We start from the raw sequence: 16,144 nt of genomic DNA on the forward strand, positions 1-16,144 counted from the left end.
CTTGGGGGCAGCGCAGGCTCTGTAGGGCTAAATGGAGTCAGGGAGAAACAGAGAGCAGATGAGGGGGCTGAGTGTTCACAGCTTGGTAGTGGTGATAACTAAGGGTCTGGGAGGATGGCAGCCTGAAAGTTGAAAAATTCCTGAGTAGGAGTGTTTAAGTTTTCCCAATGCAGAGAACTTTACCGGGGTCTAAAACTTGATTATCCTCAGGAGGGAAGAGTGAAAGTTTCTTCAGCTTTTCCTTGACTACATCCCTAGTGTGTCACTGAACCTGTGCAAATTATTCCTCAGTGTATAACTATCCATCCCTAAGGATGGATAGTTAGAAGGCAGAGAGAATGAGGGGGAGGGAGATAGCTAGATTCCTCTCAGCACCACTTCTGCACTTTTTCCGGAGCTCCTGGGTGTGGACAGTGTTCTTCACCATGAGTGGAGACAGCAGGAGCTGCCCTTGTCTCCTAAGCATGGCTGTTTACTAGCCGTGGGAGCCTGCATGATGCCTGAAGTGCAATAGAACTTTCCAGTCCAGTCCGTTCCCTACAGGTGAGTGTCTTCCAGGTATGCCCCTTGGTGAAGGAGAGAGTTACCAGAGCATTAACAGGGGGAGGGTCTAGGTTTGGCTGCCAGGTACAATAAGGACACCTAGAGCCTGAAGAATGGGTTAAGGTAGCTGCAGGTTAGATGGCCCTCCATCAAATCATCCCTCCATAGCAGAGAGCAGCTTCACGGTGCCCAGTGCTGGTGATGAGCACACTCTCTGTCATCACCTCCGTTCCTGTTCTCTCATATCTCTTCATCTCTTCCTTTTATCTGCTTGCCTTCTTGTGGGGATCTCTGGGAAGAGAGACTGCAGGTTGGCTGGGCAATGCTTTAGAGAAAAGTGAATGGAGGGAAAGGTAGAAGGGTTGGGTACTCTTTGTTTATTCATTGGTTTGTTCTTTAGCCTGTTAATTGATAAAGTCACTTAAAAATATTTATAGAACACATACTTTGTCAGACTCTGTTCTTGTCACAGGTGATAATACAAGAAAGCTAAAGAACTTGCTTCAGGTTACTTACTTCTAATGTGGGATTTTGAGGATGATAAACTAATAAACAATTAAACACATAGTATGGTTTGAGCTACTGATGAGAGCCAATAGAATAAAAATACAGCCTAACAAGGTTAGAGAGTGAAACTGTGCAGGTAGTGTTTTGAAGGGGATGTGTGGGAAAGTGCTGTGGAGAGGAGATATTTGAGCAAAGACCTGCATGTGGTAAGGGAAGAAGTCCAGACCTCCTGAAGAACTCAGTATGATTTATATTGATGTCTTCTAACATTTTCTTACCCTAGGGCTCTAGAGAAAATAGAAGGTCGTAGATAAGCTTATGCACTCTTTGAGTTTTCCAAGTTGCTCTATGGGACTGAGACCATTGCAGTTCAGTTAGAGTGATAGGCTGCCCATTTCGAGGTTTTGTCTCTGTCTGGAACTAGACATTTGAGACCGGGGGAATATGGAGGATTTTGCCTCTATATCACCACTGTTTTCTTGTCTTCTGGTCCCAGGGTGGAGACTGCAGTACAGACAGGACTTCCTTCTGGCACCCGCCTCCCCATTGTCATCTACAGAACAGAGGAATAAAAGATCTCAGAGTTAGAGGTCACTAACAGGGAACTGGAGAGGCCCTTCCTGCCTGGAGGATATACATTCATGGATATGAGAAATGGTGGATGCCTTTCATCCTGAGAATAAGGAGGGAGAAGTTGATAATCCACACCACGGAGCCAGCTTCCAGGAGTCAGGAAAAGACTCAATATTTTGTCTCAAAACAGTTCTTATGACAATGTCCTAGATAGGTCCCACTTGGTAACAACACTGCAGAGTTCTTAGTATAATTGAGGCAGAAACTTAAAATGAATATAATGCAAAAACCTATGTTAAAGGATACAAACAAAAGAAGTAATCATGTCTTTGTGTGATTGGCTAAGGTTGGGATTCTTTGAACTGTTGAAATGTAGCAGGAGTTTGCAGGACATGGATACAAGAGGCAGAGAAGACACTTTTGGGCACTGGAGATGAAGTGTTGGTGGCATGAATGAGCACTTTGTGACCAGGGAAGTGAATAGAATGGCAGGTCAGGACAGGGTTGGAGGCAGGATGGCTGGTGAACTGGGAGACGGGTACATACTGGGTGAGTGGGTTTTCATGCCTCAGGTGTGGTGTTGGTGGCTACTGCTCATCTTCTTGGGCCTTTACGTTTACCTTCATAAGTTACACATATCCTTCATGAAACATTTAATATCAACCTTGTATAATAAAATAGTAGCCTTATGTTGTGAAGTCTAGGAGTAGGATATATTTCCTCAAACTGGAATTGCCTTGAATCTTCCTGTGGTCAGAAACTTGTTTTCTCTCTTTTGCTCTTTAGATTTCACAAGGAACAAGAGCTCAGAACTAAACGTTGGGGAATCACTCTAGTGCCACTGAATTTTATCTCCTTGGCTTCCCTGGCTCCCGAGAACTACATCATATTCTCTTTGCTATCTTCTTCTTCTTCTACTCATTGACATTAATGGGAAACATGGTCATCATTGTGATTGTCTGTGTGGACAGACGTCTGCAGTCCCCCATGTATTTCTTCCTTGGTCATCTCTCTGCCTTGGAGATCTTGGTTACAACTATTATCGTACCCGTGATGCTTTGGGGGCTGCTGCTCCCTGGGATGCAGACAATATCTCTGGCTGCATGTGTCACCCAGCTCTTCCTGTACCTTTCTTTGGGGACCACAGAGTTTGCATTACTGGGAGCGATGGCTGTGGACCGTTACGTGGCTGTCTGTAACCCTCTGAGGTACGACATCATTATGAACAGCCGCACCTGCATCTGGGTGGTCATTATGTCATGGGTGTTTGGGTTCCTTTTTCAAATCTGGCCAGTTTATGCCACATTTCAGCTTACCTTCTGCAAATCAAATGTGGTGAACAATTTCTTCTGTGACCGAGGGCAATTGCTCAAACTGTCCTGCAACAATACCCTTTTTATAGAGTTCATCCTGTTCTTAATGGCTGTTTTTGTTCTTTTTGGTTCTCTTATCCCTACAATCATCTCGTACAGCTATATCATCTCCACAATCCTCAAGATCCCCTCAGCCTCTGGCCGGAGGAAAGCCTTCTCTACATGTGCCTCTCACTTCACATGTGTCGTGATTGGGTACGGCAGTTGCTTGTTCCTCTATGTGAAACCCAAGCAAACTCAAGCAGCTGATTACAATAGGGTGGTGTCCTTGATGGTTTCAGTAGTTACTCCTTTCCTCAATCCCTTCATCTTCACCCTCCGAAATGACAAAGTCATAGAAGCCCTTCGGGATGGAGCAAAGCACTGGTGTCAACTATTCAGGAATTAGTCTTGTCTTAATTATTATGGATTTTATAATGCTCTGAAAAAACATACTCCTCTTTGATCTGCATCATAACCATCATCAAATATTCTGTGTACAACAATAGCCTTTTAAGTTATGGCCATGGTTTTTAACATGGTTGTTTGTTATTAAAAATTCACTTTATTTTAAACATATATCTATACATGTATACATATGTGTATATATATATATAGTTATATAGTTATAGATATACATATACATACTGTTCTCAAAATATGATACATTTCACAATAAAAGTTAAAAATTAAATGTAAAAATAATACATGTATGTGTGATATTTGTATTTCTGAACAGGAAAAGCTAGGAAAAATATTCCCCAACTGCAGAATGGAATGACTACTCATTTCTAGGTTACTGACTCATCTCTTCATGTAAAATGTCCTGTGATTTAGGTTCTCTGGCCATGTAAGCTCCCTACTCCTTCCCTGACTCAAACATATTCTCTCTCTCTCAACAGATACAACAAGACTATTCTTTCACTTCTATAAATGTGACATTTCTAATTTCAATGATAGATATGAAGACCTAAGACACTGCCCTCAATCACCTGGGGATCTTGTTGAAATGAACATTATAATTCAGAGGTCTGGACTAAGGCTGGAGAGTCTACATTTCTAATCAGCTTCAGCTGATGTTGATGCTGTTGGGGGTGAGGGTGAGGGACGAATTACCTCTGCCCTTGGTTTCCTGTTGCAAAGTCTGTTGCCTTTGAATATGTACTTCTCTGCATATTTTCTTGGCTGGCATAATTCCACAATTCTGGACACCATTACAATCCCAGGAATGGTTGTTTTTTAAAAGACACATCTCTAATTGGTGGGCTTCCTCAGGGTGTGGGAGGAAGAGCTAGATAAGGTGGTATTCTCTCACCTGAAAGCACCCACATCATGGTGCCTGCTGCCCAAAGGATGTGGGACAACAACAGAGCTGCTGTGACAAGGGAGAGCTGGCCCCGCGGGGTCCCTGGGCTCTGGAGGAGTGTAGAGAGGGCAGAGGAAGAGGCAGCCTCTGTCCCCTCTCACACTCCTCAGTCCTTTCAAGGTTCATGTTACCTGGCCCCTGATTCCTATCCCCTTCAATTGTTCATCCTCTCTTGCCCACTTTCTTTCCTGATTCTTCTTTGTAGCTCTCTTTCTGTGGCTCCAGTTCCCCATTTCACTTCTGCATTCCTCGTTGCCTTTCCCCCTCATGGACCAAGCTTAGCGTGCTGTCATCCAGCTTCCCACAAGGCAGCCCTTGCGCCTCTGTGCCAGCACACCAACCTCACTCACTCTTCCCCTAGTCAGCCCCTCTTTGGTTCCAATCAGTGATTCCCTTTCTGATGTCATAAGCACACATTTTATCCACCATGGCATTTTTGTAATAACAAAATATTGATAACCAAATGGATATCAGTAGGTGACTGGTTAAATAAATTGTTTCACTCATACAATGAAATACTATGCAGCCATAAAAAGAATAAAAAACCTCTTTCTGCAATGATTAGAAATGATCCCCAGGCTGCATTGTTAAGTGAGAAAAGCAAAGCACATGGAACTTAGTATTCACTTTTGGGTAAGAAAGAAGTAGAAATAATATTCATATAATAGTATTCATATTTGCTTGTGGACCACATTGTAAGAAATTAAGAAGTAATTACTTGTAGATCTATGGACAGATAGAATGGGAAAAGAATGAGACTTTTCACTGTTTGACTTCTAATATTCTCTCTGTTTTTTTTTTGTAACCATGTGTAGGTATTGCCTATAAAAATAAAATAATAAATTTCATTTATGTACTTTAAGGGATGTAGTAATTCAATCTTACCTTTTTATTTATTCAAATATTTATTTATTTTTCTCTTATTCAGAAGCACCTCCTTATTTATATGAATACATTTCTCTAACTGGAAGATATTTGGTAAGTGGAGCTTCTGTTAAATTAAAGTATTTTGGAAAATATTCCTGGAGCATAACATAGTAGCCAGGAGCTCAAGGAGAATATCAAGAGAAGGAGGCCTGTGTAGACGTGACTATATGCTTTCTTGAACTTGGGGTCTCGGTTAGTGTGTCTGATAGGGAAGAAATATCACTCTCAGCAGAAGAGAAGAGCCTGTTCCATTCTAAAGAATCTTGCTCTGTCACACAGTACTTACTTATTTGTATACTAGGTAATTAGAACCAGAGAGGACTATCCATCTAGAGCTCCATACTCCAAAGCAGTATAGCACTGAAGTTAAATACTCGAGAAGCCCAGTGCCTAAACTCCCTATCCCCAACTTTTCAGGCAATAATTTTCTGCTATGCTGAATACTTCTCTCTACTTCCCAAAATGGATCGCAGAAATGCTTGATGTATATGTATAATGTGAACAATAATAATTATATTAACAACCAATACTTCATATTATGCACGTCAGGAACACTTTTCACATCTAGCCCTAGGGATTCCCTGTTGATTTCACCAAAAAGGGACCTACTTGGCATCCAAGTCCATGCATGGACAGCCCAGAAATTGTGGGGAGTTACTCCCAATTGGATGTAATATGACCAGTGAAAGTAGACACCAGTAGATAATTTTTCCCCTTTTCCCCTCTGAGGGATAGTTATGAAACAGAGTTTATACATATCCTAAGGTGTGAGTAGTACCAAAGATCACACAATTAGTTGCACTTAGGGGCAGGAAGCTTGGTAAAGCATCCTTTTATTGGTTTTACAGTGTTCCATGGTTCATATCTTTTCTCATTCATGCCTGCTCTCATGGACTGTATTCCCCAATGAATAGCCAATAAGTCCTTGGCCTCCTGAGGAACCCAAGCTAAGAAATACTGCTTAAGTCTCACTCTTTAATTTTTACTACTAAACAACTCATTTAAATCATATAAGAACTCCCTAGGGTAACTACTATTATTACTCAAGGAACTCTGGCACAGAGACAATAAGTGACTTACCCAAAGTCACATTGTTAGTATGCAAAGGCCTGGGATCCAAACCTAGGCAGTCTGGCTGCGGTTTATTCCCTTAACCACTATGCTAGATAGCCTACAGTGCTACATCATGAAATGCTAATTGTTTATCTTTATCTGAGCTACTTGTTATTTATTCTTATATCAGTCAGGATAGTCTAGGTTATGTTGTGGTAAAAGTAGTCTCAAGATCCTTGTATCCCACAACAACAAATGCTTGTTTTTGTTCCCATTATTTGTCTGCTATGGGTCAGTTGCTCCTCTGCTCCCTATCATCTTTATTTTAGTTAAGGCTAATGAGGCAGTCTCTAACTGGGACTTGGCTGGTCTTGAGATAGTAGGAAAAGAGTATGGCAAATCATGGTCATATTCACCAAAGTAAGGGACCAGGCCAAACTTGCTGTCAGTGTTAATGCCTAATTTCAACCTAGAATATAAAATTTTATATGTATATATATATGTATATATATATATATGAAAAAATTAACTTTATATGTTGTAATTTTCTTGGATTGTTATAGTCTGTTTCTTCCATAACCTAGATACATACTTATACACAGTGTAAAGAAGGGAAAAACTCATATGATATTTGTCTTTCTCTGACTTATTTTGCTTAGCATATTACTCTAGTTCCATCCGTGTTACTCTAAATGGCAAGATTTCATTCTTCTTGATTGCTGAGTAGTATTCCATTGTATATATATGCCACACCTTTATTCATTCTTTAGTCAATGGACATTTGGGCTCTTTCCATAATTTGGCTATTGTTGTTAGTGCTGCTATAAACATTGGGGTGCGTATGCCCCTTCGAATCAGCATTTTTGTATCCTTTGGATAAATACCTAGTAGTGCAATTGCTGGGCGATAAGGTAGTTCTATTTTTAATTTTTTTGTGGAACCTCCATACTGTTTTCTAGAGTGGCTGTACCAGTTTGCATTACCACCAACCATGCAAGAGGGTTCCCCTTTCTCTGCATCCTCTCTAACATCTGTTGTTGCCTGAGTTGTTAATTTTAGCCATTCTGACAGGTGTGAGGTGGTATCTAACTGGGGTTTTGATTTGTCTTTTTCTGATGATGAGTGATGTTGAGCATCTTTTCATGTGTCTGTTAGCCATCTGGTTGTCTTCTTTGGAAAAGTGTCTATTTATGTCTTCTACCCATTTCTTCACTGGATTGTTTGGTTTTTGGGTGTTGGGTTTGATAAGTACTTTATAGATTTTTGGATACTAACCCTTTAACAGATATGTCATTTGCAAATAATCTTCTCCCATTCTGTCAGCCTTTTAGTTTTGTTAATTGTTTCCTTTGCTGTGCAGAAGATTTTTATCTTAATGAGGTCCCAATAGTTCAGTTTTGCTTTTGTTTCCCTTGCCTCTGGGATATGTCTAGTAGGAAGTTGCTGCAGCCAAGGTCAAAGAGGTTGTTCTGTATTCTCCTCTAGAATTTTTTTGAGTTTAATTAATTTATTTTGAAAGACAGAGAGAGAGAGAGAGAGAGAGAGAAAACAAGTGGCGGAGGGGCAGAGAGAGAGAGAGAGAGAGAGAGAGAGGATCCCAAGCAGGCTCCACACTGCCAGCACAGAGCCCGATATGGCGCTTGAACTAATGAACCATGATGACCTGAGCTGAAATCAAGAGTTGGACGCTTAATTGACTGAGCCACCCAGGCGCCCCTCTCCTCTAGGATTTTGATGTTTTCTTGCCTCGCATTTAGGTTTTTCCTCCATTTTGAGTTGATTTTTGTATATGGTGTAAGAAAGTGGTCCAGGTTCATTCTTCTGCATGTCACTGTCCCATTTTCTCAACACCATTTGCTGAAGAGACTGTCTTTTTTCCATTAGATATTCTTTCTTGATTTGTTGAAGATTAGTTGACCATACATCTGTAGGTCAATTTCTTGGTTCTCTATTCTGTTCCATTGATCTATGTGTCTATTTTTGTGCCAGTGCCATACTGTCTTGATGATTATAGCTTTGTGATACAGCTTGAAGTCCAGGATTGTGATGCTTCCAGATTTTTGTTTTCAACATTACTTTGGCTATTTGGGGTCTTTTCTGGTTCCATACACATTTTAGAATTGTTTGTTCTAGCTCTGTGAAGAATGCTGGTGTTATTTGATAGGGATTTCATTGAATATGGAGATTGCTTTGGGTGGTATCAACATTTTAACAATATTTGTTTTTCCAGTCCATGTGCAGGCTTTATTTTTGAGGTGATCATTGCAAAAATCTGTGAATATACCAAAAAGCATTTAATTGTGCAGTTTAAATGGGTGACTTTGTGCTATGTGAATTATATCTCAATAAACTTGTTAAAAATAGTATGTTAGATTGTGAAAAAGTTTTATGAAGAAAAGTGAAATAGGACTGTATGGGGCCATCTATTGAGGGAGTCTTGAAATTTTAAGTAGGGTTGTCAGGGAAAGCTTGAGAGAATGAAGTACAAAGCCCTTTGGATGCCCATTACAGAACACCCCAGGCATAGTGAACAACAATTGGAGAGACCCTTGGGCAAGCGTAGGTAAAGATGCCAGAATGGAGCAAGTATAGGGCGTGTAAGAGCAAATTCAGTCAGAGAAGTAATCAGGATTTAGATCATACAGAGCCTTGTAAGCTTTTAAAAGACTTTTGCCTTTTCGAGGAGTGAGTTGGAAAGTATTGCAAGTTGTTGAAAAAGAGTGACAGAATCTGTCCAATGTTTTAATGAGATTATTCTGACTGCTATGTAGACAGTTGATTAAAGGCCAGTAAGAGAGAAGGAGGGAGACCACTTAGGAGATTATATCAGTTAGCTTCTGCTATATAAGAGCTAAGCATAAAACTCCAGGGGCATACAACAATAAACTTTTATTTTTATGCATTAGGGCTTCAGCCTATCTAGGCCAGGCTCAGCTGGTGGTTCTGCTAATCTCAGGTCAGCTTGTGTGTGAGTCTAAGGGTTGGATGGCAGGTGGCTGGTCTAGGCTGGGTCCACACTGATGTTTCAACTGGGGTGTCTCTCCTCTTCTTCTTGGCACCAGCAGGCTTACCTGAGCACTTCTTCCTCTGATAGTGGCAGGACACAAGAAAACAGATGGAAATACTAAAGGCCTCCTAAGGCCTGGGCTGAGAACTGGCACACTGAAGTTTTGGTCTCATTCTGTTGATCAAAGCCAGTTACATGGAAGAATCCAGAATCAATGTATGGAGAAGTGCATCACTTGAGGAAATTAGGGCAGAAAGCGGTTGACCAATACAGCCATAGTGTTTCTCTTGCCTCTCTGAACTTTAGATAGGCTTCTTCCTGACTCCAGACCCTTGCCATCCCTATTCTTAGATTATTTACTTTAGAGCACTTATAATTGTAAATTCTTTTTCTTCACCCTTTACAGGCTCAGGAGCAGCTCAATGTGCTTACCCCATTGATAAATCTCTCCATTAAGGTACTTCAGTACTTTTCTGGTAGCACATCTCAGGGCTTAAAAACTCTCCCATTCTTTGTTTTAGTGGAGTTGAATTCAGGCTGAGTTCTGGCCCCCCTCTCCTATTGCAGTAACCTTGAATAAAGTCTTCTAGGCCTGTTTAACTTTGTCTGGGGGAAATTTTTGCTTTGATGGGTGAAAAGTGAATATTTTCAATAGTTTAATTTACCACAAAGACTGCTACAATGATGTAACCTAGAGATGATAAGCACCTGGATCAGAATGAAAGCAGTGAAGGAGTGGACTGGTCTGTTTTTAAATGCAGTTGATCCTTGGGCAACATGGGTTTGAACTGCCTGAGCTCCCTTATACATGGATTTTTTTCAATAAATATACATAATGTACTGTAAATGTATTTTCTCTTCCTTATGATTTTCTTAATCATATTTTCTTTTCTTTAGCATAGTTTGTTGTGAGAATACAGTATATAATACATATAACATGAAATATCTGTTAATCGGCATTCATGTTATTGGTAAGGCTTCTGGTCATTAGGAGCTAAGTTTTTGGGGAGTCAAAAGTTATATGTGGATTTTTGACTATGTGACTGTGTGAGGGGTCGGTGTCCCAAACCCCAAATTGTTCAAGGATTCACTGTATATATATTTTTCTCTCTCTCCCTAACATATATCTATTTAATCCATAGTTTCTTAGTGGCAATAGGATTTGTTTTCGTATGATATGTAAAAAACCAGTGGGTTAATAATTATATATTTTCTGGAAATATTTAACTGGAGAATATCAGGAGTCCAGTTATGAACAAAGTAAGCTTGAGATGTCTACTGTTAAATATCTAAGAATATGTTGAGGAGGCAGTTAAATATAAAACCCTGGAGTCCAGGGCAGTTCAAGTTGGATATAGAAATGTGAGTCAAGTGAATGCAGGTGGTATTTAAATCTATGAGAATAGTTGAGTGACCAAAGGAAGCCTATAGATACAAAAGAAAAAAAATAATGCAAATGACAAGGCTCTGAGTTTTTATGATTAGAGACAAGCAAATAGATAGGAATCAACAAAGGAGACGGGGGACTAGTGGCCACACAACTAGACACAAACCAGGAGAGGATGGTGTCTCAAACGCTCAGTGGAGGATGTTTTTTAAGGAGTTGTTGAAGAATGTCACATGGTCCTTGGAGATCAAGTAAAGTGACACCTAAGAATTGACCACTAGACTTAGCTATTTGGAGGTCATTGATGACTTTGATTGACATTGTGATGACCTCACAAGCGAAATTCTTGTGAAACACTTTCTCTATCACTCTGAAACTCAGGGAACATCAAAGTGTTTTATATCCTCATCTTCTGAATGTTTCACTGATCCTCATGCTTTATTTGAAACATACATCCTCTAAGGACGCCCACAGCTCCTCTGATGTCATGATTTTTTTTCACTCCTCTGAGCCTGCATGTGGGTTAGGTGTCTTTCTTATTTATTATTACCTTCTTATAACCACTATGCATTTCCCCCACCCTTGGCTTTAAGTTTTGCCTAGCTTTGAAGCTGTTGTTCTACCAGCCATTTTTTCCCTGCTAGTTGAAGTCATCTGCAAACCTTTGGGCCATGTTAGCTAATTTTTTTTAAAGATTTTAATACCTAGATCACCATCATTTTCTATATTTCTACTGTTGTCTAACTAATTCTGGTTCCCAAAGACTTCTGGCCTCATCACCTAATACTCTCTTTCTCATTCATTGTGTTACAAACATAGTAGCCTCCTTGGTATTTCTTGAATCCACTGAGAACAGTCTTGTCCCAGGACCAGCTGGAATTACCCAAGATATTTGTATGAAGCAGTTTCTCACTTGCCAGAAATTACTTCTTCAAAGTCACCTCAAGGAAGCTTCCTCTAAACACTAAATGAAAAATAACAAACCTACACCTACACTCTAACAGTCCTTGTCCCCCTATAATTCTGCATTTTATTCATAATACTTATTACCACCTAATACACATTAATTAATTTATTTATTGTTGGTATCATCCCACTAGATTATATGCTTTGTGAGGACAGATACTTTGTTTTATTTTCTGCTGTATCCTTAGTACCTTAAAATAGTGCTTGGCACTAAGTTGTTGTTTTTTTTTTAATTTTATTTTTTATTTTTTAAAATTTACATCCAAATTAGTTAGCATATAGTGAAACAATGATTTCAGGAGTAGATTCCTTAATGCCCCTTACCCATTTAGCCCATTCCCCCCTCCCACAACCCCTCCAGCAACCCTCAGTTTGTTCTCCATATTTATGAGTCTCTTCTGTTTTGTCCCCCTCCCTGTTTTTATATTATTTTTGTTTCCCATCGTTTATGTTCATCTGTTTTGTCTCTTAAAGTCCTCATATGAGTGAAGTCATATGATTTTTGTCTTTCTCTGACTGACTAATTTCACTTAGCATAATACACTCCAGTTCCCTCCACGTAGTTGCAAATGGCAAGATTTCATTCTTTTTGATTGCCGAGTAATACATCCCACTCATTATATGCTTTGTGAGGACAGGTACTTTGTTTTATTTTCTGCTGTATCCTTAGTACCTTAAAACAGTGCTTGGCACTAAGTTTTTGAGAGATTAGGTAATTTCTCCGAGGCTTCCCAAAATAGTAAATGAACAGAACAAAGATTCTACCAATAGATATCTAATTTAAGGTGTGTGTTTTTAACTAGTACATTCTACATCATTTTGGCAGTATCATGGTAATACAAGATTAGTTACAGCTAAATGATTCAGTATTAATCAGAGACCATGATACAGGAGTGAGAGGAAGGATGTTGAGCCTCATCTGTCTGTAGCTTCAGGGCTTTGGAACAGAGAAGCAAAGCTCCAGGCAAGATGGTAGATAAAAGGCTAAGGGTCAGAGTGAATTATTCTAGAGTAAGTGAGTTACACTTCAGGAGAAGCAACTGGTGGCATGCTTAGTTTACTCAAAGCCACAAGATAAATCATGTCACATTATCCTTAAGTATCAATTTTATTGATGGTAAGTAAACATTGTGCATATTAAAGCAAATCTGTCTTCTTCAATTTCTTGCATAAGCTTTCTATAATTTTTAGCATACAGATCTTTTACCTCTTTGGTCAGGCTTATTCCTAGGTATTTTATGGTTTTCAGTGCAATTATAAATGGGATCGATTCCTTTATTTCTCTTTCTGCTGCTTCATTATTGGTGTATGGAAATGCAACCAATTTGTGTACATTGATTTTATATCCTGTGACTTCAGAGGTTCTAGCCGTTTTTTGGTGGAGTCTTTCAGGTTTTCCACGAAATGGAAAAACATTCCGTGCTCATGGATTAGAAGAACAAATATTGTTAAAATGTTGATACTACCCAAAACAATCTACACATTCAGTGCAATCCCTATCAAAATAACACTAGCATTTTTCACAGAGCTAGAACAAACAATTCTAAAATTTGTATGGAACCAGAAAAGACCCCAAAAAGCCAAAGTAATGTTGAAAAAGAAAACCAAACCTGGAGGCATCACAATCTCAGACTTCAAGCTGTATTACAAAGCTGTAATTATCAAGAAAGTATGGTGTTGGCACAAGAACAGACACATAGATCAATAGAACAAAATAGAGAACCCAGAAATGAACCCACAAGTGTATGGCCAACTAATCTTCCAAAAATCAAGAAAGAATATCTAATGGGAAAAAAAAGCAGTCTCTTCAGCAAATTGTGCTGGGAAAACTGGATAGTGACATGCAGAAGAATGAACCTGGACTGCTTTCTTACACCATACCCAAAAATAAACTCAAAATGGAGGAAAGACCTCAATGTGAGACAGGAAAACATCAAAATCCTAGAGGAGAAAACACACAACAACCTCTTTGACTCCAGCCACAGCAACCTCTTACTTGACATGTCTCCAGAGGCAAGGGAAATAATAGCAAAAATGAATTATTGGGACCTCATTAAGATAAAATGCGTCTGCACAGTGAAGGAGAAAATCAGCAAAATTAAAAGGCAACTGACAGAACGGGAGAAGATTATTTGCAAATGACATATCACATAAAGGGTTAGTATCCAAAAATCTATAAAGTACTTATCAAACTCAACACCCGGAAAATAAATAATCCAGTTAAGAAATGGGCATAAGACATGAATAGATACTTTTCCAAAGAAGACATCCAGATTGCTAACAGACATATGAAAAGATGCTCAACATCGTTCATCATCAGAAAAAGACAAATCAAGACCACAATGAGACACCACCACATCTGTCAGAATGACTAAAATTAACAACTCAAGCAACAACGGATGTTGGAGTGGATGCAGAGAAAGGGGTCCCCTCTTGCTCTTTTGGTGGTAATGCAAACTGGTACAGCCACTCTAGAAAACAGTATGAAGGTTCCAAAAAAAAGTAAAAATAGAACTACCCTATCGCCTAGCAGTTGCACTACTAGGTGTTTATCCAAAGGATAAAAAAATGCTGATTTGAAGGGGCACATGCACCCCAATGTTTATAGCAGTGCTATCTACAATAGCCAAATTATGGAAAGAGCCCAAATGCCCATCGACTATGAATGGATAAAGAAGATGTTATATATATATATATATATATATATATATATATATATATATATATTGTATATATTGTGTATATATATATATATATATATATATTATATTTGTATTTATGGAATATTACTCAGCAATCAAAAAGAATGAAATTTTGCCTTTTACAACAACACGGATGGAACTAGAATGTCTTATGCTAAGTGAAATAAGTCAGTCAGAGAAAGATAAATATAATATAATGTCACTAGTATGTGGAATTTAAGAAACAAAACAGATGTCCTTGTGCTTTAATGAAATCACCTTTATGTACCAAACAACAACCACAACCACAACCACAATAACAACTACAAAAACAGAGATGACGCAAACCATAAGAGACTTCTAAATACAGAGAACAAACTGAGGGTTGCTGGAGGGGTGTTGGGTGGGGGGAATGGGCTAAATGGGTGATAGGTATTAAGGAAGGCACTTGTTGGGATGAGCACTGGGTATTACATGTGTGATGAATCACTAAATTCTACTCCTGAAACCATTATTACACTATACATTAACTAACTTGGACTTAAATAAAAATAAAAATAAGATAAATAAAATCTTGTTTCAAAATAAAGATTTTAGGAGAACTTCTTTGTAAAAAGAAAAAAAAAGCAAATGAACTTTGTAATAGACACTAAAGAAAATCTAAATAAATTAAGATACATATCAAGTTCAAGGATAAAAGATTTAACATCATATGTAAATTATCCCAAAATTTATCTATAGATTCAATACTATAACAATCAAGATTGTTTTCATGGAAGTTTGTAAAGGTTTTCATGGAAATTGGTAAACCAATTCTGAACATTATTGGGAAGTGTAAATGGCCAAGGATATTCAGAATTTTCAGTATTGAATGAACAAGCAGGGGGTGGGATTTCCCCTGACAGATATCAAAATTTATTCTGAAGCTGTAGTAATGAAGACAGTATGAACCTAAAGAATAGACAAATCAATCACTGTAATGAAATAACATTCCAAGAGAGACCCATATTATATGAATCATTGGTATGACAAAAATGAGGAAAGGAAGAACATTACATGGAGCTGGAAAAAAGGTATCCATATGGCAAAAAGTAAAATTGAATCTTATATCACACTATACACTAAAATCAATTCAGGATGGATCAAATTCATAGGTCAACACTTAAGCTTTAAACCCTTTGGAAGAAAATGTTGGTGAATATCTTTCAGATTTTGGCATAGAGAAAGGGGCTCTTAAACATTATACAAAAAGAGATGATATAAAAAAAAAGATAGATATACTAGACTTTATTAAAACTAGGAACTTGTACTCATCAGAAGATACCTTAGAGGAGGTGAAATGGCAAGTGACAAACTGGGGAAGAAATTCTCAATTAACATAACAAATGAAGTATTATATAAAGAACTTCTAAAAATCATTTTTAAAAGTGCAAACATTGGCTATTCGGGGCCTTTTGTGGTTCCATATGATTTTTAGAATTGCTTGTTCTAGTTTCGAGAAGAATGCTGGTGCAATTTTGATTGGGATTGCATTGAATGTGTAGATAGCTTGGGGTAGTATTGACATTTTGACAATATTTATTCTTCCAATCCATGAGCAGGGAATGTCTTTCCATTTCTTTATATCTTCTTCAATTACCTTCATAAGCTTTCTTAAAAACTGAGAACAAACTGAGGGTTGATGGGGGGTGGGAGGGAGGGGAGGGTGGGTGATGGGTATGGAGGAGGGCACCTTTTGGGATGAGCACTGGGTGTTGTATGGAAACCAATTTGACAATAAAT

The 16,144-nt window shown here is 38.6% G+C and overlaps 2 protein-coding genes across 2 annotated transcripts in view; both read left to right on the plus strand.

Moving 5' to 3' along the window:
* LOC125930212 (serine protease 58-like) overlaps positions 1 to 9,928 on the plus strand; it is a 69,153-nt gene extending 59,225 nt beyond the window's left edge. The window contains exons 6-7 of the transcript XR_007460114.1: positions 5,270 to 5,319; positions 9,735 to 9,928. The gene's annotated coding sequence lies outside the window, so the exon portion shown is untranslated. The remainder of the gene's footprint in view (positions 1 to 5,269; positions 5,320 to 9,734) is intronic.
* LOC125930215 (olfactory receptor 9A4) lies at positions 2,444 to 3,384 on the plus strand. Its single transcript, XM_049641979.1, has one exon. It carries the CDS (start codon positions 2,554 to 2,556, stop codon positions 3,382 to 3,384), a length of 831 nt encoding a protein of 276 aa, XP_049497936.1. The 5' UTR covers positions 2,444 to 2,553.
* Positions 9,929 to 16,144: the final 6,216 nt, after the last annotated feature.

The sequence above is a fragment of the Panthera uncia genome, chromosome A2, assembly GCF_023721935.1.
Source record: "Panthera uncia isolate 11264 chromosome A2, Puncia_PCG_1.0, whole genome shotgun sequence".
Lineage (NCBI taxonomy): Eukaryota > Metazoa > Chordata > Mammalia > Carnivora > Felidae > Panthera > Panthera uncia.